Source organism: Manis pentadactyla, chromosome 19, assembly GCF_030020395.1.
Source record: "Manis pentadactyla isolate mManPen7 chromosome 19, mManPen7.hap1, whole genome shotgun sequence".
Taxonomy (NCBI): Eukaryota; Metazoa; Chordata; class Mammalia; order Pholidota; family Manidae; genus Manis; species Manis pentadactyla.
Genome location: NC_080037.1, coordinates 1,329,169 through 1,355,947, shown reverse-complemented (window position 1 = coordinate 1,355,947; position 26,779 = coordinate 1,329,169). Strand labels below are relative to the sequence as shown.

General features: G+C 49.1%; 1 protein-coding gene and 1 long non-coding RNA gene across 5 annotated transcripts in view; one reads left to right on the top strand and one right to left on the bottom strand.

Annotated features, from left to right (window-relative positions):
* Positions 1-10,679: 10,679 nt before the first annotated feature.
* On the top strand, positions 10,680-12,474 carry LOC118920200 (uncharacterized). The gene is made up of 2 exons (XR_005027802.2): positions 10,680-10,779; positions 12,071-12,474. It is a non-coding gene; the product is annotated as an uncharacterized LOC118920200 (long non-coding RNA).
* The window catches only part of F5 (coagulation factor V), a 61,195-nt gene continuing 45,894 nt past the window's right edge, over positions 11,479-26,779 (bottom strand). For all 4 annotated transcript variants that reach the window (XM_057495123.1, XM_036900567.2, XM_057495124.1 and 1 more), the window contains 9 exons: positions 25,843-26,022; positions 23,982-24,098; positions 23,047-23,118; positions 22,032-22,135; positions 21,430-21,585; positions 18,468-18,612; positions 16,417-16,568; positions 13,588-13,770; positions 11,479-11,985 (listed from right to left, as the gene is read on the bottom strand). In XM_057495123.1, coding sequence (XP_057351106.1) covers positions 11,839-11,985; positions 13,588-13,770; positions 16,417-16,568; positions 18,468-18,612; positions 21,430-21,585; positions 22,032-22,135; positions 23,047-23,118; positions 23,982-24,098; positions 25,843-26,022 — 1,256 coding nt within the window. In that variant the 3' untranslated portion in view covers positions 11,479-11,838. The remainder of the gene's footprint in view (positions 11,986-13,587; positions 13,771-16,416; positions 16,569-18,467; positions 18,613-21,429; positions 21,586-22,031; positions 22,136-23,046; positions 23,119-23,981; positions 24,099-25,842; positions 26,023-26,779) is intronic.

Sequence of the window (26,779 nt, the reverse complement as noted above, 5' to 3'; positions counted from 1 at the left end):
GTTGAGAGCAGAGATGTCTTAGTCTGTTTCTCTGGCAAGTTCAATGTTACTGAGTCTTGCGAGTGAGTGGCCCTCTGCACATCATTGATTCTAGTCTCTTAAGGAACCCATTACAAAACCCCAAAACCTCAAGGACAGCTCCACAAGCAAGGACTGATCTGAAAAGCAGGAGAGAAACATTTTTAACCTAAGGTGCCCTGAAGGCAGGCACTGAGTTAACTCGTATCCATCATGACGCATATAGAATTTTAGAGCAATAGGAAAAATTCAGATCAGCTTCTCTGTTGCATTACTTTCCAAAGAAAGACTCTAAGTTTCAGAGAAGTTAAGGGACACGTGATATATGACGAACTTGGAAACATGCCTGCCAGCCCAGTTTGAACTTCCTTCTATGCTAGAAAAAAATGATAGAATTCATCATTAAAAATAATTATAATGCAAAAAATAGTTACAATCATAGACTGTTGATTTGGGGAATAAAACTGAAGCTGAGGTCAAGAACAGTAAATCAGTTTACCAAGTTACAGGCAGACCCGGAAGCAGTTGACTGACTCGCAGTCCAGTACTAATCCTCCTTTCTGGGTGGCTTTTTATGTTCTCTTCTAGTTGATATTTTACTTTTCAGTGACCCACAGAGCAGTTCTCCTGGAAAGCAGAGGCTCGAAATGCCTTTTGATATATTGACTTGAACTTCTATTCTCACGTTATTCCTGTTAGTATGACTGGTACAAAATGACATTTTCCTTAGCGTACAGATGGGAACACTGAGGGACGGGGACTCTCAGTCCTTCGGGTCACACCGATTCCCTCGGCGCAGTGTTCTCAGAGCCTGTCGTCCAGAGCATAGTACTTGGTGCCTTGGGAAACAGCTGCAAGGCAGTCCCCAACCCGGGGGTGCTCCCGGGATGACTCCGCAATGAATCAGCCGTCCGAGTCCTGCTGGAGGCTGTGCCCCGGAACTGCCCCTACGTCGATGGCCTACGTCACAGAAAACCAAGCCGTGTCCTGAGAATAACCACAGGCTGGGGGACTGTGCTCTGCATCCAGTAAAAGGCCAGCTGAGCCCCTAAGGGACTCCCCCTGTTTCTTAAATACTTGACCTGGAATTTTATATGTAGTTGTCAAGACATCACCCCATGCCTGAGCCATGTCATGAACCAGCCTGTCCCAAGGGCTGCCTGCTCACCAGCCCTGTCGCCTGTGTGGGCTGGGAATGTGGCCCCTGCCATGCCAACAGGCCCGGTGAGAGGTGCTGGGGTGTGCCCGCTGTACACCCAGTGCGAGCTCACCCCCTGCTGCCTTCTGCCGCACTCTGACATGGGACCTGGGATGCTGCGTGCCTCCCCGATCTTGACGCCCACCTAGGTGAGCTCCGTGCGCCCTATGAGAACGACCTGCTGTTAACTACTATTCGGGCATTACTAAGTCACTGCCTCTGTCCTCTGACTTGCATTTATGTGGTTGTAGTTTTTGTTTTTCTGCCTCCCCGTCTCTCCATAGCCCAGGCCAGTCTCTATGCCCCAGTTAGAATAGTCTTCCTAAGATCGAATGTTATCTTTGTCCTTACTGCTGGGGGTTTAAGAATTTGGGGTGCTTCCTGAGTCAGCTTGAACCTTCCTAGCTCTGACTTTGGGTAACCCTGCGAGTCTCGTTCCCCACTGCTCCCCATATGCTTCCTGGGGTTCCCGGTCCCTCCCCAGCCTGTCAGGATGCTGCGCAGATGTCTCCTCTCCTCCACCACCGCAGCCCTTGTCCAGGTCTCTCCTCTGAGCTGAGGCACAGGCCCCCAGCCCATTCTCGGGCCCAGCCCTCCTCCGCTGCAGGCTGTGTGCACAGCAGCCAGTGTGTCTTCCTGAAGCTCAAGGCAAGCCGTGCCGCGCTCCTGCTCAGATCCTCCAATGCCTCCTCACTGCGTTTGGGGTTTACCGTGGCCTGTAAGGCCCTACCTGATCCTCTCAGTGTCTCTCTGACCTCGTTCCCTGTGACTCCCCACCTTTCCACTCTGGCCCATCCCTACCGGCTCCCTCCTCGTCCCTGAACTGCTAGGCACGCTCCACCTCAAGACCCCTACCTTGCTGCTCCCTCCGCCAGGGACAGTCTCTCCTAGACGTTCGCACGATGCCCTTCTGAACTGCTTTCAGGTTTCTGCTCAATTATCGTCTTACCCCAAAGCACGCATCCTCGGCCTGGCAGCACCCTGTCCTTCTGCCCTGCTTTATCCATCTTAGTATTCACCCCCACTTGCTATGTTACATATTTATTTGCCAGCATGTTTCCTAGAATGAGCGTGAGAATGAGGGCCCTGTAAGGGCAGGTGAGCTTGTTTGCTGCCTCGGAACCGTGCCTGGCCACAGGGGGTCTCAAGGGATATTTGTTGAACAAATGACTCAGACTGAACTTGCCCCCCGCTGTGGAGGTGTCCTGGCCCTGCTGTGGGGTTCCTCTTTGAGACCAGAATTTAGGTGGTCCCTGGTCCAGGGGTCCTCCGGGAGCTCCCAGGGGTGCAGATAGTCACAGGCAGCTGGGGCAGCAGGGCCGTGAAGGCAGAGCCTGGGGGTCCCAGCTGTGCCTCGCCAGAGAGCCTCAGGGACGCCAGGGGCCGCGGCACAGGCCATTCGGGGTGTGCTTCACCTGAGGCCGGAACTGACGAGACTTGGGCCAAGTCAGGCGGTGACACGGGCAAGTCTGAGACGCAGGTCGTTGTGGACCCGCCGGATCACAGCCTCGTGAGCTCGACGTCAGCTGGAAATCCCACAATGTGAAAGTGCCCGAGAGCACCTCTGACCTCGGTGCCCCCAGCCTGGCCTGGCCCCCGCAGCTGCCCAGAGGCTCCCATTAGCCTGAGGCTGGGCCCGCTCATCCGACAGGAAGGCCTGTTACAGGGAAGCGTCGGCTGCCGCCAGTCCTCTGTGGCCACATAACTGACCCAAGGACAGACAGACGCTCTGTGAGCACGCAGCCCCTCGGTTGGCATCCCCACGTGGGCTGGTGAGGGGCGGCCACCGCCCTCCCAAGGAGGAGGAGGGCAGCATGCCGGGCCTGCCCCAGCAGAGACCGTGTCCCCAGCCCGTACCCCCAGCACTCACCGGGGGCTCCGGCCGGGCACACAGCCCAAAGCCCCACGCGGTGCCCAGGGTTCGCCTCCCAGTCTCTGAGGGTGAGGGTCGTGGCCCGAGCCCTTCGGCCAGAGAAGACGTTGTCGGGGCGAGGTGCCCGGTGCCTGGGGCATGGCTGTGCTAGCCGCGGGGGCTCGGTCCTCTCACGTCCTGCCCGGCGAGTGGCTTCTCTCCCACTCACATGGTGACTTGGATGGCTAGTTGGTCCCCACTAACGCCCAGATACTGAGGGGGTCTGTGTCTTCATATAACCAGGTGTCGACTCCGGTGTGAGGGGTTAGGAGCTGCACAGCACATGCCTGTCTGCAGAGCCGTTTTCTGGGCCTCGTGAGGGCCACTCCCAAGCCTCCTCAGCACTTCTGTCCCTCCGCCACACTGAGCCGCAGCTGAAGCTCTCTGTGGAGCTGTTGGGTGCGAAGCTCTTCAGAGGAAGCAGCGCTAAGCTCCAGGGTGAGAAGGGCCTGCCGGGCGCAGAGGGGAACATCTGCCACTCGGGCGGTTCATCTCTCTAAGCTCACCTCTCGGCTCTCCCTGCTTTGAGATACAGCGGGAGCCCTACACATTCAGGACACTGTGTCTGATGCCTCCCCAGGGCCCTGGGTCTGGCGGGGGACAGTGTGCACCCCCAGCAGGGAGGACAGCCTGTAGGGAGGGGAAGGCTCAAAGCTTGTGAGCATCTCTATTCCCTCCCAACCCAGAACCTCAGTCAGCTTAGTGTGTATGCAGACAGCTTGGCGGGGAGCTGCGTGGGGCCGCCCTGTGCGCCTTTTGGTAGCCACGGGCACGTCACTATCCCTTCTGAGGCTCAGTTTTCTCCTGGGAAATGTGGGTAACAATACCCACTTCTTAGGGTAGCTGGGAGGGTTAAATGAGGTTCTGTATGTTAAATGCTTTGCACAGTGCCAGGCACAAAACTGATCTAAAAAAAAAATTAGATTTCTTATTATCTAAATTGCCTAGTGGGTCAGCCTCCAAGTACATAAGAGAGACGCTGGCACACAGTAGGAGCTCTTTAAATGCTTGTGCAGCCAGCACATGGAGATTACATTTTTTAATTTAGCTTTTGCTTATTTTGTCAGAGGTTGGAGTTTATTTATGGGCAGAGGAGAAAAGGACAGAAGAGATTCAGAGTTCAGTTTTTTTTTTTAATTTTATTGAGCTGTTTTCATCCATTTAAAATGTATAGTGCAGTAAGTTTCAACAAATATATACAATCATAACTACCACTGGGAGATTCAGGGGTTTCTGAAACAGGCTCTGGGGTGGGATGGGGTTGGCTTGGATCTGGACCTGAAATGCGGGGTTCAGTCTTGACTAAGAAAGTGGGGGCTTTTCCCCCTGGGGAAGGAGGTAGGTGGATGGAAATGTGGGTAAACAGGCTCTGGGAAGAGGTGGAGGGACATTGAAAGCATTTGCTTATGTTTCCTTATTCTCCTGTGGCAGCTTAGAGCAAATACCTTGTCCAGGGAATGCAGAATACAGATGTTTCAAAACCTAAGTCACAGTTGCAATGACTTCAGATCCTGGGAGAAACTTTATTTAGCGTCCATTGTACTGAGTGTTAATATGACAATGCTCCATAAAATACGAAGCTAGCTAGTAAGACATTAATATGTAATTTCTCAAAGCAGGCCTTAATAACTAGCAACATGTAATAAGTCTGTTAGTTTCTTGGAGGCTGTTCGTCTCCTAAGCACTTCTCTGCAGGACTAAAAACTTCCTTTTCTAGAAACAATAATGTATTTGTTTCATGGAATCAAAAGATGCCAAGCACGTTATTCATTTTCAGGAAATTTGATTATTAGAATGATTAATCTGTACTAAATGAAATGAATTATAAATAAGCTCAGATTATGTCTGTACATATAATGCTTGAATGTTGATGTGTCCACCAGAGGTACTCTCCTATGAGCTGGCTAATGGTGTTCTATTACCTTATTGCAAAGTTACAGGCAAAAATTAGATTAATGGAATAATTTTCTCAATTTATTTTTTTTCTCCCATTAATTGTTCTAAAACATTTGCCTTCTACCATTTCCTTATTATAGACTCTGGTGCAAAAACATAGCAACTTTGCACAATTTTAGTTTAGTATAAACTTATTCTCATTGCCACCAAATGGCTATTAAGATCATGACTTAGAACAAGCAGTATTTGTTGTCTGAAGGAAAACTATTTTTCTTTCAAAACTGTGAAACCTACCTTTGGCTGAGGCCAGGCCGGCAGAGAGCCAGGCTCTCGGGCCGCACAGCACTGGCCCCTGAAGTCCTGTTTGCTGAGCTGTGCTGGTGGGATTCCGTCAGCCTTCCCGGGGGCTGCAGGGCAAACAGCCCCATAAAACTGCTCTTATCAAGGGAGCTTTGCACATTACATGGTGGACCTTTAGGAGAAATTTATTTTTAATTTCAGTAACAGGAGAAGTGCTGCTTTGGAGCATTTTTTAGGGACAGTCTGTTGTATAATGTAAGGTTTTTGTTTTCATGTCCGCTATTAAAAAGTCCGGCTACACCCAAGCCCCCTCCAGCAAGGTGAAGGGCCGTATGGTACGTACCTTTATGTCCCCCTCTCTCTTCCTGTCCATCTTCCTAACCTCTGTGTTTGCTTTCCTACTTCTAACATATGTTATCTAGTGGTATTTTGTGTTATCTTTTAAGCGACCTTAAATCTTTTGGAGCAACAAAATAGAGATAGATATATTCACCCATGGGAAACACATTATGTTGTGTTTCTGTGTCATTTGAGTTTTATTTTTTCCTAAGAGCATGGTGCTTTCCAAGTACTTTGCCTCCTGAGAAGGAGAATCTTCCGTTTAGAATGTCAGCTGCTAAGACGGCAGAGAAGATTCTTTCTGATATCTGGCAGATACCAAACCACGCTGCCATCACCAACCAGTAATTTTTAAAGCCCTGTTTGGCCTCCGTAAGGCAACCTAGCATGCCAACACTTCGTAGTTTAGTTTCTGGCGCCACCTATTTAAATCCCCGTTTCAAGCCTCCTTCCTACGCAACCAGTTGTTTTTTCTTGTAAATTTTTACTTAATTTTGCTCACCCATTTTGCCTGTGGGTAGATTACAGTAACTTCTGAGTCACAGACGAGGCCTGTGGACTCAGGCTGTAAACAAATGTTTAATAGTCTCTGTCCCTGAGCTAAACGTAGTTAGGTTGGTCAAATCCACGGCAAATGTCAGGGCGAGCTGTCCAACTCTTTGCTCAGCCTGGATGAGCCTCGCCTCTGTGCTGACGTCCTCGGGACCCTGACTAGACTCTGGGAAAAGCGTGGAGTTACGGTAGCAAACACAGAGGCCATAAAAATAATGACAGTTGTACAGTAGTGTGAATGTACTTACTGCCACTGGACTGCACACTCACACCATAACAAAGTGGTTGACATGGTAAATTTTATATTTTACCGCAACTCAAAAAATAGTAATGAGTGGCATAAAACAAGGTATTCAACACAGCAGAAATTAATAACAATTTTTATAATACCATTATGTTGATGTTATAGTGTATCAGGTTTATATTCGTTGTTAATAATCCTACTAATCAATACCTATATAGTGCTTAGTATGTGCTGAGTATTAATGTAAGCACTTCATATAGAAATAAAGCCTTTGTCTCTGTTTCCCTACGCCTACTCAGAAAACAGTCACATTCTTGAATGTCGCGGTGAAGCCGGTCCGTCCCCCAGGCTTCGGGAACACCTCCTTAGTCAGCCAAGAGGCGCTTCAGGAGGCAGTCAGATAGAAGCGGCGTCCGCACTGCCAGGCCTCACGCCAGGGAAAGCGGGGAGGGTGTGAGGTTGCCTGCACGTCACTGCTGGGGGGGAGAAGCGGCCCGTCGGGGTACAACACGGACGTGCGGGCGGCTCAGGCGCGGGGCTGCCAGTGACACAAGGAGGCGGAACACTGACCTCAGGGTGTCATGTACTTGTCCCCGTGTGGCTGACTCCCCTCCCGAGGGCTCCCGCCCGTGGCACGTCCCCCTGCTCCAGCGCCATCCGCTCTGATCAGCAGGCCTGTGCTCTCCGCCCCCACCCCAGCACTTCGGAATCCTGTCCAACGTCGGCCTCCCAGGGACAGTCCCAAAGGTGACCGTTTAGTCTGATGACCACCATCCCCGTTCGGTTCGCAGTAGGGGTATCGCTCACATCTGTATGTGTCTCCTGGGCCCTCAGAAAGGCCCTTCAAGTGGCTCTCGTTTACATTTCTGTTGCTCTTGTGAACACGCTGGACTGATGGGCGTGGCGCAGGGTTGCGGGAGGTAGAGGGGTCAGCCCCAGACTGTACCAAGGGAGTAGGGAGAACGGGTGGGTGTGCAGGGGGAAGCTTCCAGAGCCCTGGATTTAAGTATAAGCTCCTATACATCCTTGATTTTTTTGGCCCTTACCCTAATCTGGGATTCTGCACAGATTGCCCTAATACACATGCAGTATCTCCAAAATCTGGGATAAATCACCTTCTCTAAAAGCTCTCACCATCTGGCTCATCCCACAGGGTGCTCCTCTGACCGGCTCTTTCCTACTCGGGGTGCAGTCTACCCATGGTCTGTATTTGCTTCTTCTGTCTGTGTTCTCTGTCCAACCAGATGAGGCTTCAAAGAGCCAAACATTCACTTTTATTTTCTCTGTGTTCTCTCTCCTACAAGTTCTACCATGGTGCATTGTTGTATAGATTGTGCTCAATAAATATTTTTAAGAGCAAATAAAATGCTGGTCCATCTGGGGAGGTTAATATTATTTTTTCTTTCCATATTCCAAAAGCAAAATACATGTATATCTTGGTGAGGCCGTTTCATGTAACAGAGACATTAGATCTTGAAGCTCTCTGGTCTCAGCACAGCCTCTGGATAAGAAACACTTTCTGGTTCCTGGGCACTGACAAAGTAAATGTCCCTCCACACAAGTCACTGGCTGCTCTCCCTACCTCGTGTCTACAAGAATGTAAGAACTTGGGAGAATTAGGCATTGAGAACTTTCCATAAAATAACTCTCTATTAGGAAAAAAAAAGTCAAGAAAAATGGTAGCATGGAAATCACAGGCTTTTCTTTCTTCATTTGAAGCATTCCCATTCCATTTTGCAGCTCTGGTTGCTGAGGTCCAGAGCGCCCTAGAGGGAGGCCAACAGTGTGGTTGAGTAGACGAAGTGACCGCGTGAAGCTGCACACCTGGTCCACTGCTCGGCACCCAGCAGGGGCACGGGAGTCGCCGTTCTGTCCCTTCTTTGGAAAAACTCTCATCACCAGTCCAAAGCTTTGTCATGTGTGAGGGGCATATCCAACCCTCAACCAAACTGGCACTCTCTCCATTCCACTGGGGGTTCTTTTTCCCATACACTGTAATATTGGTTTCAGGTGTACAGCACAGGCATCCAGCGAGTATGCGCATGATGTGCTCACCAGGATGAGCCGGAGTCCCTGTCTGTCACCTTCCCATGTTACCACGATATCACTGACTCTGTTCCCTGCGCTGAACTTCCCTTCCCATGACTAACTCATTTCATCATTAGAAGCTTGCCCCTCTTTATGCCCCCTCTATTTCACCACCCTGCCACCCCTCCCTTGTGGCAACCACCAGTCTGTTCTCTGGGTGTGAGCCTGTTTCTCAGATACTTCGAAGTGTGCGTTTCAGGGCATGTGCCAGTCGCAGAACCAAAATCCACGGCCCCGTGAATCGCCCCTTCTCAGTTCACCCGGAGAAGTGACAGTGAAACAGCTGTTCCTGTCTGCGGGCTCCCAGCTGTTCGGGCAACGCTTTATCCCGAGCTTGCCAAGGTGGTCGTGAGCTCAGGTAACAGTGATTCTTCAGCGTTATCTTGAAAAGTGGCAATGTTTGTCGTTTAATAACTCGAAAAAGTCCTGGAAAAGTAATTGTTTCCCCTGACCCCTTCATGTTTATGATACAGTCACGGCCCCTGTTTGCCAGCTCTTAATTACAATGACTAACAGTGTTTAGCATTTGACCTGTTGCTATTCAAGTCCTGGCTCTCCTTGGAGACATTCAGCTCCTCTGCATAGCAACCGATCATGACCGAGCGAATGGTGGGTTACGTTGCCAGCGGAGGATACATGCAATGGAAGTCGTCGTAATTTCCTATGAATGACCTCAAAGATTGCTTTTTATTTCAAAATAAGAGGGGCTTTACTAAGTTTCTCAACACCATCAGATAAAACCCAACCATCTCACCCCCGAACAAGTACTTTTCAGATCAGTTAACAGCCATTATTATTAACCTTCATGCCTACCTGTCTGGGGGTATGATTAATAAGTGTTCCATTTTATGGAAGAGAAACTAGATTGCAAAAGAAGCTGGGAGTCTAATCAACTGGTTTCTGGTCTCAGCTTTGATGCAAATAAGCAACAGCCTCAGGCAATTTGTTTGGCCTTCAGGACCTTATTCTTCTCATACGGAGGAGACCTTGTTTTGTCCTCATCTCTTCCCCTACGTGTCACTCCACAGTTCTGGTCCCTTTTATAGTCTAGCAGATTCTAGGTCAAGAGAGCTCTTGCTCACTTCTTCAGTAGAGGGACTCAGGATCTAATGTAGACTACAGCTGATTGAAATTTGCTGGAGTGTATCTCAAGCATTCTTACAGAAAAGTGAGGTGATGATGCTTTCATTGATAGAAGGAACCCTTTCACAATGTGTACACATAAATGAAATCAAGTTGTACACTTTAAATATATTAGTTTTATATCTCCTTAAGCTGGGGGGAAAGAAACGCCAATGTTTTGTGGATTTCTGAAGCTCCAGGAAGCATTCTCAGGGCTCACCCCACCCACGGCACAGTGGGTACCTGCAGGGAGTAGCCAGAGATACTCCCAGTACCCGGGATGCACAGCTTTGTGTCAGGTGTCCTGCGCTGAATCTAGGCTGGCCCGGGATGCGCATCAGCCTGGAGAACCCTGCAGGAGCAAGGCTGCCCAGTTCAGAGGCCGGCCTTCAAAGTACTGCCACTCCCCACCTCACGAGCTCTTGCTTTCGGGAGCCTGGACCTCATCCTGAGTTCACCCCTGTTGGAGACACCAAGTGGACAGACCGCGTGGACAGCATTCAGCTGGGCCTTCCTGTGCCTCTGGCTACAGCCATGGACTGAACCCTCGCTGCAGACCCCATATGAGGTCAACAGTGAAACCACCCGGCTGAGTGCAGACATCCCACAGAATCACCAGAGAGCATAAATGTATTGCGATTTTAAGCACTAAGATCTGGCACGGTTTGTTCCACAAGAATAGATGGCCTCCCCAGTGACTGTCCCTCCCCTGTGACCTGCAGGGGCCAGAGCTCCCCAGTCTCACAGGGCCTGTAGGATTGCTGGCCACCAAGTCCCCGGGGAGGGGAGCGCTGACAGGGAGGCCGGGACCTTAGGAGAACTGCACCACTGGGTGGATGGCCAGCTCAGTGTGGGGGCACCAGGGGTTCCGATCCTGTCTCACAGTTTTAGCCTTGACGTAGGCGAACCTGTGTTTTGAAAGAGTGTGCGTTACAGTGTCAGTGGATCAAAGCCCAGTTGACGTGTCCAGTTCTCCTGCGTATTTTGGGACACTTTGTTCCCTGTCTAATGACCCCAACACTGAATGTCAAAGCAGGTGATCACTCCCAAGGGAGACAGGCTGGCCTCGCAAGCCCAGCGGGGCTGCTGACACCTGCTCACTCACAGAAGGTCAGAACAACCACTGCCATGTAGACAAGAGTGCATTTTAAGCACGTGTGGTTTCCTGCAGTAAGACTGATTTCTTCTCACTGTCGAGAAAAATGAACCACTTAAAAATCTTGTTTCCTTTACTCTTAAATCACAGATCTTTTAAAGAAAAATATAGGGGTGAAAGCTATCCACTCCTTACAAATTGCTTAAAAAGTATTCTCTCTTTTATTGCCCTTGTCTAGCTTGGATTAACATAGTCTACAGGCACACACCTGATCATCTACATTTGCTCTCTTACAACACTAAACTATGTTTTCTACCTTTATCTTGCATCTATCTACCACTTCAGCATTTTATTAAAAATAATAATAATAATAAAGGGAGAAATGTGGGATCCACATATAAATCAAGTATAAAAATCAAACGAATATTCGTATTTGACCTGATTGTTTATAGTTCATAATGCGTGATCAAAACCAAAAGTTTCTGTGATGACTGCCCTTGTACTGTTCACCATGTAAGAACTTATTCACTATGTAAGAATTTGTTCTCCATGTAAGAACTTGTTCATTATGCTTCAGAAGATTGGAGACTGACGAGAATTAGGCTTAGGGTGGATTAATGATTGTGCATTGAGCATTGACTCCCCTATACAGAATTTTATTGTTGTTAACAACCATTTGATCAATAAATATGAGAGATGCCCTCTCAAAAAAGAAAAAGTATTCTCTCTTTTATTGATGTGTATGGGGTTTAAAATATTGTAACAAAGCATATTAACTACAGGAATATTACCTTATATAGCATTTTTAATAACTGTGCAACATTAGCCATTTTCTTATTGGTTCCTGATAGTTTCCCATATATATTTGAATTAATGCAGAAATAATAGCCACCTTAATCACAGCAAGGAGTTAGTTATATTATGAAAGTCTTGTATAAAAATTCTATTCTCTAATCGAACAAAAGGGAAATAGCAGAAAATTATTAATTCTGAAAATAGCTATAAAGTACATTGCCCAGTCTAAATGGTTTGATATCTTTAAGAGTCCCTCCTGTCTCCTTGAATATTCAGTTTTAGTAAATATCACAGCCAAAGAGTTCCAGGCGAAGTGCTATACTTTGATTCCATGTTTTAGGAATGATGCGGATAAACCTGGAAATAATCGGCGGGTTGAAAAAGTTCTTCACATGTCCTTTGGTGTTATCATTTCCTTCGAAAATCTGAAAATGAAATATAAGAAAATCTTTAGTGATGGTATAGTGGGTATAAACATCCACAGATTTTTTTTTATGCTTTCCGTTCAAGCTGAGGGCATCAAAGAACATGTACCACATTACCGGGTGATCCCCAGTGAGTCATGAGATTACAGGCCAGACAGACTGCGTTAGGGATCTCGCCTGACCAGCGATCTGAGCTGAGTCGGGGAGAAAGAGCCATGTGCCGCGGTGCTGTGGGGCGTCTGCCAACCGCCTCTGCTTCAGCTCATCAGCCGTGTGACACTGAGCAAATGACTTTTATTCTCTGGTTCTTCATTTCCTCATTGGCAAAATGGGAATAATAAAATTTTGCCCAACAGAAGTGGTTGGAAAGATTTAAGAAATGCATGTATACATAGGACAGGTGCCTAGGAAGTGCCAGACAGTGGGCACCGATAAATGGCTTGCTATTGTTAGCATTTAAAATAAAATGCAACCATGTGTTTGTATTTATCCTTTCTGGAATATGCCTTATAGCTTTCACCAAACTGTTTTATACCTTTTTTATTTTTTATCTTTGTCAAGCTCCCCAAGGTTTACACACAGCAGAAGCTAAATCACCATTTGTTGTTTTCCACGATGCTCCCCCAGCTACGAGGCTGTCCTGGGACAGGGAGAGACAGACCAAGGCAAACAGCCAGACAGACAGCCCGCGGGTTTAAAAAGAGAGAGGTTCAGATTCGTCAGTAAACGTCCATCCCTTTCTCCTGCACTGCCTTCCTGCTGGCTTCCGCCTAATCCCCATTCCTGGAATATTAGGCTCATCTCCTTAGTTCTGACGCGGGTTGCATTTTAAAGCCACGTTACTAGGAATTAAGAAGTGTAACAGAGTAGTTCGCCTTGCGGGAAATTAGCCTCCCCATCAGCAAAGGCTAACACCTGCTTTCTAACAAGACAGCTGCGTGGCCGTGAGTACTTGATGGGTCCTGAGTAGTGACCAGTGTACCCAGTGACATTGGTGCGATGCTGTTTCATGGCGGAAGGCTTGCCGGGGCTGTTAGAGACTGCATGTTGTGTCCCCCTCAAATTTCTCTGCTGAAGCCCCCACTGGAGGGGGATCAGGATTAATTATGCCTCGAGGGCTGGTCTCCCACAAAGGGATTAATACAATTAGAAACAGAGGCGACACCAGGTCTCTCTCTGCGGGCGCCAGGGAAGGCCGTCTGAGGACACCATTGGCAGGAGGGCCCTCATCAGGAACCTGCCCGCACTGGCACCCTGATCTGGGACCCCAGCCTCCCCCGCCGTGAGGATCGGTGCTCGCTGTTTCAGGCAGGCGGTCTGCGGTGATTTACCCACCGCAACACGCCCTCCACCACCGTTCTCAGCCAGAGCTAGTGAGGCTGGGCGCCCGCCCCCATGGCTCGGCTCCGGTTCCCAGCTGGCTCAGCCAGAGCAGGAAGAGACGGTGCGCGGTCCCTGCCCCAAGGGAAGTACCTGCCGAGCCAGGACTCAGAGTACTTAAGGGCTGGAGTGTCACAGGCAGACTATTTGCAAATGCAAGACGGCGCTCTCAGCAGAGCACGGCTTTCAAGTCACTCTCTTTGGGCTGAGGCCAGCCTGTACCTTGTCCATCATGGAGGGCCTCTCCCTGTAGGGCTTCCATTCCACCCCTTGGTCGCTGTAGTGGATGGCGAAGCTCTTCACGTACATCTCAGAGGATAGAGACTTGCAGCCCTGAGTTACGATCGCAGTTACCTTCTTGATTTTGAGCAGATCGATCTGTAACCATTGCTTGTTGTTGTTTGACTGGAAATGATGAGAACATGCAGAGAAGGCAGATGTTAAACCGCTGCTTTTTTAGATCCAGATACTGAGAGATGCACAGAGCTGAGAAGGATTTCTTTTCTGTCTCAGCCCTTGAGATGCCCCGTCTCCTACAGGCCTGCCCTCCCTGTTCGTCCTCCCCTGTGGTCACAGCACGTATATAAACTCACTATTTCAGTTTTCACACATTGGACGACAGTTATTTGTTAACTAGTTTGTATGCCTGTCTCCTGGAGGGCACAGACCTACTTAATTTTGTCTCCAGGTACTTACCATTATGCATGGCACACAGTTGGTGTTCAACAAGTATTTGTTGAATGAATAAATGAACGCATTTTACTCAAGAAAAAGCAAATTGCTAAATCATCTGTAAATAGTATTCTCTTAACCAAGTTTTAGATACTATGATGATACTGCTGGTTATCTGGGAAAGAACTGGATAGCATTCTCTCTCTAAATAACTTGTTTTAGAAAAGCCCCACTTCCCATTGCTTATGTCAAATAGAAGAAATAGTCCAATTTCTTCTTCTCTGACATTTCAAATACATGTAACTGACAGGTCCGATAAAGCCATCCTTAGGGCTTGATACGGCAAAGTACCCGTCCTGTCTCCGGCCACGTTTGGCGGTACGCCCTCGGAGGAAGGACACGAGTGACTGAGCTTTGAGGGTCCTGGGATGAACCTTTACCTCTGGGAGAGTCATCATGCCCCAGGGTCTCATTTAGTTCATGCAAACTCACGAATATTGATGTGTTTCCTCACCATCACTCATAGGTGTGGATCTGTACGTGTGTATACATGTATACACATAGGTGTGTATGTTCACGTGCCGTATGTATTTTTAAAGCAAATTAACTTAAAATTATTGTACTGGATACTTTTTGTTGATTTTGCAACACCCTCGGGTGGTCTCCTGGTGTATCTTCAAATTGGGTATATCCAGAATTGTGCTGGTGATCAGAGGACAGACAGCAAGAGGGTCTCTGTGGGCACAAACACTTTGGCAGCGTCAATAAGGAGAGGCCCTGCGGTCCGCGTGCAGCCTGAGCACCTCGGGCTTGGGTTTTCAGCCTCTCTAAACAGCCCCTGTAAACACTTCTGATGCCAGTAGCTTAAGTGACACAAACGGTTTTGATGTAATTAGAATTCCAGATTTTAAGGGACAGCATTAAAAATGCAAATTTGCATTTCATCTCTGGAGCTTTTACTATATCACAAAAACTAAGAGCAAATATATACAGAACACATTTCTCTAAAGGCTATAAAATAGAGGGCAGGGTGACAAGACTGGACCCACGAGCAGGTCCAAGGGCCACGTGTGAAAGAACTGGGTGACATCCTCTCTCTTTAACTTCTTTCTTTTTCATTTTATTTGTGCTGTTATATCAGTTACATAAATATAACATATAATTATTACTTTTACTTTTATTATTTTAATTTCTCTGGGTCTCAGTGTGCCCCTCTGCAAGACTTTAAACTGAGGTGTTTGGGTTCCCACTGACCTGTTTGTTGGGAGAATGGGGGTCCCGATTCATGCCTAGACTCAGCCACAGGGGTTCAGTCTCCTTCGGGTCTGGGCCTGAAGGGGGAAGGCTGGACGCTCTGTGGGACCCCTTCCTGCTTTAACCTGTGATGCTAAGATGGGCCAGAAATGAGGTCTGAGGCCCAGCCATCAGTTCCCAGGACCATCAGCGTGGGGCCACATTCTTCTCATTTCTGGTGGCCTGACTGAAGGACAGGACCTGGGATTCTGCAGAGAATCCAGGGGATTGGGGTGTAGATATCGTGAGAGAGGGATGGGGGAGTAAAGAAAACGGGGGACTTGGAGCAGGTTGGCTGACCAACCATTCTGATGTCTCAGGTCATTTGAAGGGTGTGATAACAATGAGTCAGTTACTCAGGTATTGCAAAACGAAGTCACCTGAACAACTCAGTGGGCTGATATCAGGGGCACTATGACTCTCCAGAAGTTGTTTATTAAACTTATATCATTGATTTATAACCCGGTTCTGCAGCATTTTATCGTGCCTCCAGTTGCTTAAGGGAATGTCACAAAGTTCTCAAAACAACGGGCGCAACAAAGCTTAAATGGCACTGTTAAGGAAAAGGAAAGTATCACTAATTTGTGGGGTGGGGAGGGGGAGTGGTGCGAGTCTAAATCGTTGTCACTAATGCAAGTTTTCTTAACGAGGAGTTGGTGAACTGCACCCCGCGGGGCCCAATTCGGCCCGTCTGTGTTCGTAAATGGACTTTTACTGGAACACAGCCACCATCGTTCACTGACGTATACTGCTTATGGTCACTTCCCTGCTACAGAGGCTGAGCTTAGTAGTTATGCTCACAAAGCTTAAAATATTTACCATCTGGCCCTTTGCAGAAAACTTTTGCCTGCCCCTGGTCTAAATCAAGAGCAAGAATCACAGAGATGATAGGTAACTTCTCTCCCAGCCAAAAGGTTAGAGCTAAAGCTCCTAAGGCGACAGACATCCTAGACTCTCAGGCGGAGGCTCATGACCTGCAGAAACCAGAGATGATACTCCGGCCACCCCTGCTCCCTGCAGGGAGGTCCTTTGCTTTCTCCTGAAAGGCCGAGAGAACTCCACTCCGGGGGGCGGGGGGCATCTCACCTTGGCTTGCCAGGCGTTCACGCGTCCCTGGGCGTTAAGACGGGCACGGAAGGGTTCCCAGTAATCTCCCCACCAAGACTTTCTAAATGAGGAAGCCGAGATTTGCTTGTTTTCTATCTTCCCACTTTCCATACCAAGTGGTGTGGAGCATCCTGTCAAGAGAGAAGTGATGTGATTGTGCATCACCAGGATTGCCTGCGAGGCACTTTGCACTGCAGGGGACACAGGGTATGATATTACCCCTAAGTAACAACAAAACAACCATCACAACAGTGCCATTTATTGTCTCCATGCCAAACCCTGTTTTCAAGCTTTCTGGGTATTATTAATGCTAATTTTCTCCAGTCTGCAAATGAGAAAACGGAAGTACAGCAAAGAGAGAGCAGCTTGCCCGAGGTGACCGTGCTGGACAAGCCAGAGATTGAGTCCGAGCCTGGGGAGGCCGGCACCAAATACCACATCCAAACTCATCTCCAAAAGCATCTGTGGTCTTTGCCTTGAGCCAGACAATAGTCCTAAGCCATCTATGACTGTAAAAATATACTCTCTCCTTGTACCCAAAGCCACAAAGGAGAAGGTGTGCTGGACCTTTTCTGTTGGTAGACACATTTTCTGTTTTATTTTCAACTGAATTTGAATGTCATGGGCATCAAGGTTGATCTGTGAGTGTAAGAAATGCAGCCTTGCATGCGCCTGGCTGACAGCCCTTCATCTCTGTCACACTGAGCTTGTCAGTAAATCATGCAGATGTTTTCTTGAGATAGCTGACCTCCTCCATGAAAATAAGGAAGGCTTAAGAAGAAGAAAGCCTGCTAATTATACTGTGATAGTGAAGAAATATTTTAAAAGCAATGCTTCTTGTATAGAAAACAGATGCTTTCAACAGATAACAGTTAAATGTCGCATTTTGGAGGAGCTTGAACTCTGAGGTCCACATAAACTGCCTTTTACATCACACACTGTATGGAAGAAACAGTGATTTGCAGAGCTGTTTCAGGGGCGCTCCTGCCCGGACAAAATGCACGTGGAGTTGCACGTGGAGTCATACACACTTGCTAACCGGGCATCGGCAAACCACCGTGCCTGTATCCCTCGTGAGTATCAAGTGCATATGGCACCATTATCTGCTCAGGTAGGAATCTCATTCTGAGGTTCAGTTGCTTTCTGCACTGTGAGCCGTAGCTCCTCCCTCCACATTGAGCCCGTGAGCTGGTGAGCAGGTGCTGTGCCCAACAGGTGTGCCACAGCAAGTGAAAGCGGGCCTCTACCTCGATCGCCCTCCTCGCTCAGCCCGTGAGCAGCCAGGGGTGCCTGGGCCGATGGCTTTGTTCTTTCACCCCAGGCTGCTGGACAGACATTATTTTGTATATGTGCCTTGAAGTGACAGACTTCTGGAAAACACTACGTGAAGAGTCAGAGAAGAATAACTGATAAGACCCTTAAATATCCTTGTTACATATTTATTATATATATTAAATATCCTTGTAGAATTTTAGTGAGACTTTTTGATTAGCTGATTGATTTATACCACAGGTCACTCATATTGTAGCTCCCAGAAGACAGCAGCTCAGAGAGAAGGCTTGGGTGCTTACAGAGGGTGCAAACAGGACATAGAGTGCAAGGTTTCAGGAAGTTCAGAAGCAGAAACAGATTTCAAAAGCATTCGCTGAACCCCTAATAAGTGCCAGGACTGTCGCTGGAGGCTCTCACCGCACTAAACGCGAGCGGCCTGCTGGACTTCGGGAGAGTCGGGCCTAGTTTGAATCAGTTTTTATTGAGTTTGGGCTGATGGGGTGGGGCGGCCATTCTAAGCTAGGGCCCCTCCCTGGGGGGTCAGGTGGTGTCCACATCACCCAGGCACTGTTCAGAGAGACGGGACCTGCCCCCCGTCTTCCAGGAACGGTCTCGGTCTGAATGACAGCGAGGGTTACCTGAGTGGAACCCGTTTCACGGACGTTTTCCCAGGAGCCTAAGAAATTGACGTGAGCTGACATCTCCCCATATTCCTGTACCTCCCAAATCCCGGCACTCTACGCGTCTCAGCTCCTTACCGTTGACCTCGCAGCCTAGCAGCTCCAGGCGAAGCGCGGGTTTGTTATAGAACTGAGTCGGAGAGATCCTGATGTACCTAGCCACGACAGGTGGGTCAAACTGGTTCTCTTTTACTGTGGAGGCATCCGAATTGCCGTCGAAATACTACAGGAAAAGAGGGAAGCTTGGTTACATAACAATTCTCTGTAAAATGGTTTTACAACAAAATTTTGGCCCAATTGAGTATTTTAATATTGTTTGCATGTGCCCTGAACCAAATCAATTTGATCTTAAAAAGTAAAAGTGGGTATTTCTACTCAAGAAGGTGGTACTTTCCCCTGTTCCGCCTCCTCAGAAGCCTGAGGGTGGGGAGGGGAAGGCAGCCTGTCTGGGCTCCCCGGGACCCCAGGGACAACATGCCGGCCTCCCTGGGTTTTCTCTCATCTCATGTGTCTCAGACTTGGAAGTGAAGAAGCCAGCAGCCAGGAAGTGCAATGGGCACAGATGAGCCCCAGCAAAAGCCTCCCCACGCCCAGCAAAGGCCAAGCAGAAGGACTTCGTGCCCTGAGGCTACAGAGAGGCTCCCAGTGCCCTCACCAGGTCGGGTCCTGGAGGCCAGAGAGGACCCCAGGCTTTCACCCCCACCAGCCCCAGTAAGACGCCCACCCTGAGGTGTCAGCGGAGAGCATCCCACCCCGCCCACTGGCGAGGAGGACCAGCCCCCGGGCGGGTGGGGACCCAGCCTCAGCCTCCCCACCGCCGTCCCCAGGCCATGCCCCATGCCCTCCGCCTGCCCGAGCAGCCCAGGCAGAGCAAAAGCAGAGGCAGGAGCAGACATCAGAGAGGCTGAAAACAGAAAACCTGTAAATAAAAGCAAGGAGACGGCCAGTTCTTTGAAAATATTTTTTTTGAAATGGCGCATCTCTTGGCAAGACTCACAAAGCACACAGAGAACAGATGCAGATTCCCAGGGTCAGACATGGAATAGGCACTGCCACCGTGACACCGGGGGTGACAAGGGCCCTGCAGACGGCACCACATGACACTGAGCCGCGCACAGGAGACAGAGGACTCTCTGCGAGCCACCAGCCCTCCCAACATGAAGCAGGGATTCAGACAGTCTGGAGCTATTTAAAAAATTGAATCTATAATTTTACAACTCCTGGAAAAGAAATCTCCAGGTCCACATGGTTTCATGGTGAATTCTACCAAATGTGTAAAGAATTCACACCAACTCTAGGAAACCTCTTCCAGAAATAGAAGAGCACATTTCCTAATTCATCTTACGAAGTATAGGTAACAGTCTGAAAGAATATATCTGTAAATGATACATCCAATCAGGGTCTAATATCCAAAATACAGAAAGAACTCATCAATTCAACACCAAAAAATAAAAAAGCAAATAATCTGACTATAAGGTGGGCAGAGATCCTGAATAGACATTTTTCCAAAGAAGACATACAGATGGCAGACACAGATAGCAGACCCACGTCACTGATCTCTGGGAAAATGCAAATCAAAACCACAGTGAGACATCACCTCACACTAGTCGGAATAACTAGTATCAAGAAATAACAAGTGTAGGCGAGGATGTGAAGGGAGGGGGACCCTCTACGCTGCTGGTGGGATTGCAAATCGATCCAGCCACTGTGGAAAGCAGTGTGGAGGCTCCTCAAAAAACTAGAAATACCATATAACCAATCAGTGCCATTTCTGAGAATTTGCCCAAAGAAAACAAAATCACTTCTCCAAAAAGATATATGCACCCCTATGTTTATGACAGCATTATTTACAGTAGCCAAGATACGAAAACAACCTAAATGTTCATCAATAGATGAATGAATAAAGGGCATGTACATACACAATGGAAAAAAAGGTGTAAAAAGAATGAAATCTTGACATTTGTGACAACATGGAGGGAGCTAGAGGGTATATGCTGAGCAAAATAAAATAAAGGCAAGTACCGTATGAGTTCATTTATATGTGGATTCTAAAAATACAGAGCAAACACAACTGTAGTAGACTTATAAACACGGAGAAGCCTGGTGGTTGCCACAGGGGAGGCAGGTAAGTGGATGAATGAAATAGGTAAAGGGAGGAAAAAGTAGAATGTTTAAAAAAAAAAAAGTACCAAAATAATACAAAAACCAAAAGTACACACCTATATCCCTCATGAGCATAGATGCAAAAGTCTTTAAGCTCTGGACTCTAATCTGTGTTCTCGCTCCCATACTGATTAGTAAGAGCCACAATTTAAGGTTTTCATGATCTGTTCTAAGGAAAAGTGCAAATAATTAGAAATAGCTAAAAGATAATATAGAAAGAATAAAATAGTAACGACTTATGGGAAAGATGGAACCGATTCGAGGTCATCGGCACAGTGGCGGCAGACTGACCCCTTGTACCCCGACAGCTTTCCTCGGGGCCAGGGCTGAGGGAGGAGGGGAGAGTCCCGGCTGGTACAGTTGGGACCCTGGGAATGACCCTGGCTGAGCACCTGCTGATCCGGCGGGACTGGCACTCCTCGGCACGGCTGCAGCACATGTCTGAGAACCACACTGCCTCAGAGCCTCACCAGTACTAACACTACGACTTCCTCCAGGGACAGTAAAGAGCAAAATAAAACATAGACATTAGTAAAATCAAAACTCTTGGTTTTAGCACAATCTCCTCAAGGCCCAGGAGCAGGTCGTCTGCTCCGCTGTACACCATCTGCCAAGCTGAAACGTCTGGGTGTTTAGTTTGAGGACAAAGTGATGTTTTAAAGTTTTGTGAAGTTTTGAAATTCAGAAGTCTGGCTTTTCCTTTTTCGTTCGTAATATACTGACCTATCATTTTACCAGATGCCTCCATTAGACCCCAAGAAAGCCACTCATCTTTCTAACACCCAGAAAGGCATTTCTAAAGAAGACCCAGCCACAGACACGGTCACAGTCACATCGGGGCAGGTCTCGAGACTGGGAAGGGGCGACGCGCACAGACCATCACGTTCCTGGAGCTGCTCCCTTTGAAGATGTGCCAGTTTGTCTGGTCGGAGCTGTAGGCGACGGAGAACTCGGTGGTGTAGTAGGACTTCAGGTAGTGCTTGGCACCTTGGGTCTGTATCCCTGTGACTACGACTTCCCTTTGCATGTCCACCTGCAAATTAGCAAAGCCGTTACACACCTGTCCTCGTCGGCAAGCCGCACACTGCCTTCCTTCCAGCTGTCCTTAGACCTGAAGGGCCAGCACCTGAGGAAACCGATAAACTGGCTCTCTGCGGTTCATAGGTGAGCACAGAGACCTGGGCCTGCACCCAGGCTCAGCCCCTGACCGGCTGCGTCCAGCTTTGGGCAGCCGAGGACAGCCTCTGTGCGAGTCTACAGTACGGAGCACCTGGCGCCTAGCAGGTACTCTTTCCCTTTGTAACATTGCAGGAACAACAGGAGAAATGATCAAATCACAGCCTTTTTCCCCGTTATTGACTATACTCCTTAATGCTGTAATTTTCATCCCCATGACTTGTTTATTTTATAGCTAGAAGTCTGCACTGTTATTTTTATTATTACGACAGCAGTAAATATCAACAGGGTAGTAAAACATACCTGTATCCAAGGTTTAGAGCTGAATTCTGTTGGGACTTTTTCTGTGATCCAAGCATTATATGATCCACCGTTGTTTAATCTTGCTAAATGCGGCTCCCAATAACCTACATCCAAAGGAAGAAAAACAATTATTCTGAATTTAAAAAGTGTGCAATTACATATTTCCCGAGTAACCTTCATCTCCGTGGAAAACCAGGTCCCTGGAGGGCCTTGTGTCGCAGTCAGGAGGCCGAGCGCTGCCGTGGGCCTCGGCTGCTGCATCTGCCCCCGGGGATGAAATGCTGGTTCGGGGGTCTGGCTGGTCAACTCTCAGCCACCGCCCACCTCCTCCCCTGCACACACGTTGTGTTTATCTTTTCCCGGTTACACTGTTGCTGCTGAGAGCGCCTGCCTAACAGGAAGACGTGGAGGGATTTATGGGGGCCCCACGACCCCTCGCATTGACCTCTTGACCTTGGGAGGGCTTTGAGGCAGCGCAAGGAAACTCAGAGGCGTTCCTGACACACAGTAGGTGATCAGGAGGGTCTCCTGAGGGCTGGCATAGCAAAGGGCCCTCTTAATGGGGCGTGTGATCCTTGGCCGGTGTGGTACAGTCACGCTGGGGGGAATATGACCTGTGTGGCCAGACCCAGTGTGGGGATGCAGCGGGGGAGGCTTGGACACGGGCACGTGGCCGAGAGAGTGTTATTCAGCCCCTGCCCAGGGCCTGCCGTGAGGACCGACCGCCTACGTGGACGTTCCGAGGACATGCGGCTCTCAGTCCACAGGGGAAAGAACTCTCTGGGCACATTCTACTCTCAGAGGGCAGAGGGGCCAGGGGGTGCCACCGTGTTCATTCCCCTACCAGGGGAGCACCCCAGATGCAGCTGGTGTGTGGGGTAGACAGGGCCAATGGCCCATAGATTCTGGCAGGTTGCTAAGCGTGGTTTTGTGGCCCACGGATGCGGGCGGGGATGCCACGCGGGGTTTTGCAGCGGGAAGAGGTGCCTTCACGGAACAAGAGGCTGCCACTCACGCATGTGCTCAGAAGCCTTGATCTGTGCATCAGCGATGACACCAGTGCTTAGTCCCATTGGCATCTTGCATTCTATAAAAAGAGAACACATAAGTTTTGTTCAGAAAATACATCTAAGAAGTGAAAGCTCTCTGGCTAGAGATGATATACCTCTGGTGGGTCAGTCATTAGGCATTTCCACCTACCTTGCATGGCACTGACTTAAATATGTCTGATCATAAATTGGTAAATGCACTAGAAAGACTGGTGCTTTATAGAAACAGGGACGCTCTAGAGGATGACAGATGAAATCCTGAAACGCAGTCTGTTTTTAAACTGATTTTCATCTGCTTGTATTCTAAAATAAGCCATTTTACAACATTAAGTACCACTGCTCATAAGACTACATTCCCAAAAGTTGACCTATGAGGTACAGGCTGCTGTGCATCCAATCACAGTCACAGGAGTGGTGCCAGCCTGGCAGCCAGGGACGTCCACGTGTGGACACAGTGCTTGTTACTCAGCAGCTACTTAATAAATGCTGGCTGGCTGGCTGGCTGGACAGATGGGAACTGTCTCTCTTGCATAGTGAAATGCGACTATCTCGGTCATTGTGGAATTCCTGGGAACTTTTCCCTCCTCCATTTCAGGAGTCTGGAGAATGCCTTACATGCACTTTCCCACGGATTATAAATCCTGAAGGAGGATCATTGTGTGTAGGTTCCCCAGTTGAGAGGAAGGCCTTTGGGCTGAGCTGTTTGGTGTACGTTTCCTAGGTGACTGGTGTTTGCAGTATAATCAGACGATGGGACAGAATAAAAGCAATGACGGCTGCAGATCATGCCTCTGGCCTCTGGCCTGCAGCGTTCCTAGCTCGGGTATTTCCAGTGTAAGGCTGCAAAGGCCCTGGCAGCAGGCCCCCTCTGCTAGCGGTGTCCGTGGCTCTGAGACGGTACCTCTGTCTACGATGAGAAATGGAGTCTGCATCCCTGCTTGCTGGCTTTCTCCGACCTCTGAGTCTAGGAGCCACCAACCAGGTTTGGACGCCTTCATTTCCAGAGTTTTAAATGTACCTAAAATAGAGCGTGAAGGGCAGCGTTACACACCCAAAGGCTGACGAATCAATATTGGATGATAGCCGTCCCAGAATCCTAAAGGGCTCTCAACTCTAAATCCACAGGAGGCGTTAGAGTTGCACGTTTCCCTCTGGCAGGACTGGAGGTGCCACAGATCACACGGCAGAGCAGCCACCGCTGCACACGCGTCACTAACACAGATCGTCCCAGGATTTAAAAATATCTCCAGTACTCTTTACTAGAGAGAAACTTTCATTTGTCTAAACACAGCGTTGACAAGTTCGTCCACGCACACACAGCTTCACTGTTCCGGCACCAGAGCAGCCTTGGGTAGCCTGTCACTGGGCCTTAAAAACATTGTACATTTCCTTTTTCTCTCTTCATTTTGCTCATTTTTTGTTTTTATATAAGAAAACATCCCCTGTGTTTTCAAATTTTCTAGGAAGTTCACATGTTTGGATAGACACTACATGAGCTGTTTCAGAAAAATCATGGAAAGAATGAGATTTCGGAAACCTCTGGTCATCCATTCTGGTGCTTAACATCGCCCCACTGCCTGCTGATACTTAAACTCTACTGCCTGTGAATTGTGGCCGTTTCCCAGGTTGTGAGTAAACCTTAACGGCGGACGCTCATCCTCCTCCAATGCACTAGAACAGTCCTCCCACCTTCCACCCTCCAGGGCAGATGCTCAGGGCGGAAGGTTCAGATGGGCCAGCCCCCCAGCTTCTCAGGGACTCTCCCAGGCGTATGGGAAGGGTGACTGACCTGGGAACACTGGGTAACAAGTAAGGCGTGACTTCGACCTGATGCCCTCTGCTCCTGATTTTAATAGGGTGGTGCTATTACCATGTTAGTAGTGAGTCACTGGCATGTTTAAACAAACAGGAACACTCTTTCCCATCCCAGCCCAACCGGGCCATCTGGACTGATGCCAACATCGAGGCTGACTCCCAGAGCCCCTGCCCCGCCCGACGTCCTGGCAGGCCTGCCCTCACTGGCTTCCAGAGCATCAGGAGGAGGTAGGCTTGTTGAACATGCAGACTCCCGGGCCCCTGCCCCAGATCTACCAAGTCCAGGCCTCTGAGAGCAGAATCTGTGCATGTGTGGCGTCTGCATTTTAACCAGGTTCATTACACCCATTGCGATTTGAAAATCAGTGGCATGTGGCCCTCAAACTCCCATCCCCACACACAGATAGTCCTGCAAACCACGGGTGCACAAAGACCCTTTTTGATGTTTGTAGTTTGTTTAAACCTTACTGTTTTGCACATGAGAAACTCTAAATACCATTGTTATTCTTCAGCTTTTATTATCATTAAAAACAGTATTTTTTTATGAGTCAGATTTCTGTAGCCACTGGCCCAGAGATATCAGGCTGGGACTAGAGTGAGGAGTAGAGGGCGAGAATTCAAGAATCCCAACACGCTAGTGAGTTTCCGAGCTCCCTGTGGACGGCAAGCCTTAGCTGCCCGAGCCCGGTGGGGTTGGTCCTGTGATCTGCACACCTGGCCTGCGTGCAGCACAGGCTGGAGGAAGAGGGCCGCATGTTTAGCCTGTGTGGTGCGGCAGACAGCACACCCACGGCTGGCACTGGGCCCTGTGTGCAGTCTGGGGATCCAGAGCCCATGCCCGGCCCCTTAGGAAGCAAACACGCAAGGAGGGAGGGAGTCACCCACACTAAGATCGCCTTTTCTGGCCTCCTCTCTGCAGACCCCTCTTCTCGCCGCCCAGGCCTTACCAGGCAGAAGCGGCCAGACCCCGAGCTGGTGCTGCTGTGTGCCGTTCTCCAGCAGGGTCTGGCCATGGAAGCGCACCACGTGCATGTCCCGGGGGCCGCCCACGTTCAGCAGGTGCAGCCTCACCCACTCCTGCCCGTACATGCTCAGGCCGGGCAGGCTGTAGATCATCCCATTAATGGCTGGAAGGATAGAGTTGCGGTCAGTTAAAAACCTGTGTCCGCCAGGAGGGAGGCTGGTAGGGAAACTGAGGTGCCGCCACCCACTCATGCCCAGGCCAGCCCCGCACGGTAAGGGTGCCCCGTGGGTCACAGTGGATGCGAGGCTGGGATGGCACCGCCCGCCTCTCCTGCCCCCGTGCACCGCAGTGGGGGTCAGCTCCCTCTTCAAGCTGTGTGCGCCTCTCTACCCTGGACTTACACCTGCTCTGTGCTTGCCGTGCACCCTGTATGTTTACAGCATGAAGTTTCCTGTGCCACAAAAGGATAAAGGCTTATACGAGCCAGGTAATGAGCTCCAGCGGTTAGAGGAGAGAGAGTACGTCGGGGGGTGTACCTCAGGCCATGCTGAGGGCTCCTAAATCCAGAGAGCTCCCCCACATTGCCCACCAAGGGCTCTCTGGCCACTGTCCCGTTACTTACCCACCCAGTGCCTCATCTTATCTGGTTCTCCTGCACTTCGGACGCCCCTGGGAGCTGCTGAAGTCTAGAACGGCTGCAAACGCTCTTATTTTGGAAGGTCAGGTGGGTGGCCACTTCTACAGAACTAATTGTTCCTTGAGAGGTCAAGAAACAGCTCTCTTAGCTGTTTAAATTATAAATAATGCTAATTCCTTTGCAAGCTGTGTGGCAGTGGAAGCCCTCCGCCTCTGTGCTTGTGGGTGGGAGTGGGTCCCTTCTGCCCTGGCCGCGGGGCTTCGACTGTCTCGACAGCCCTTCC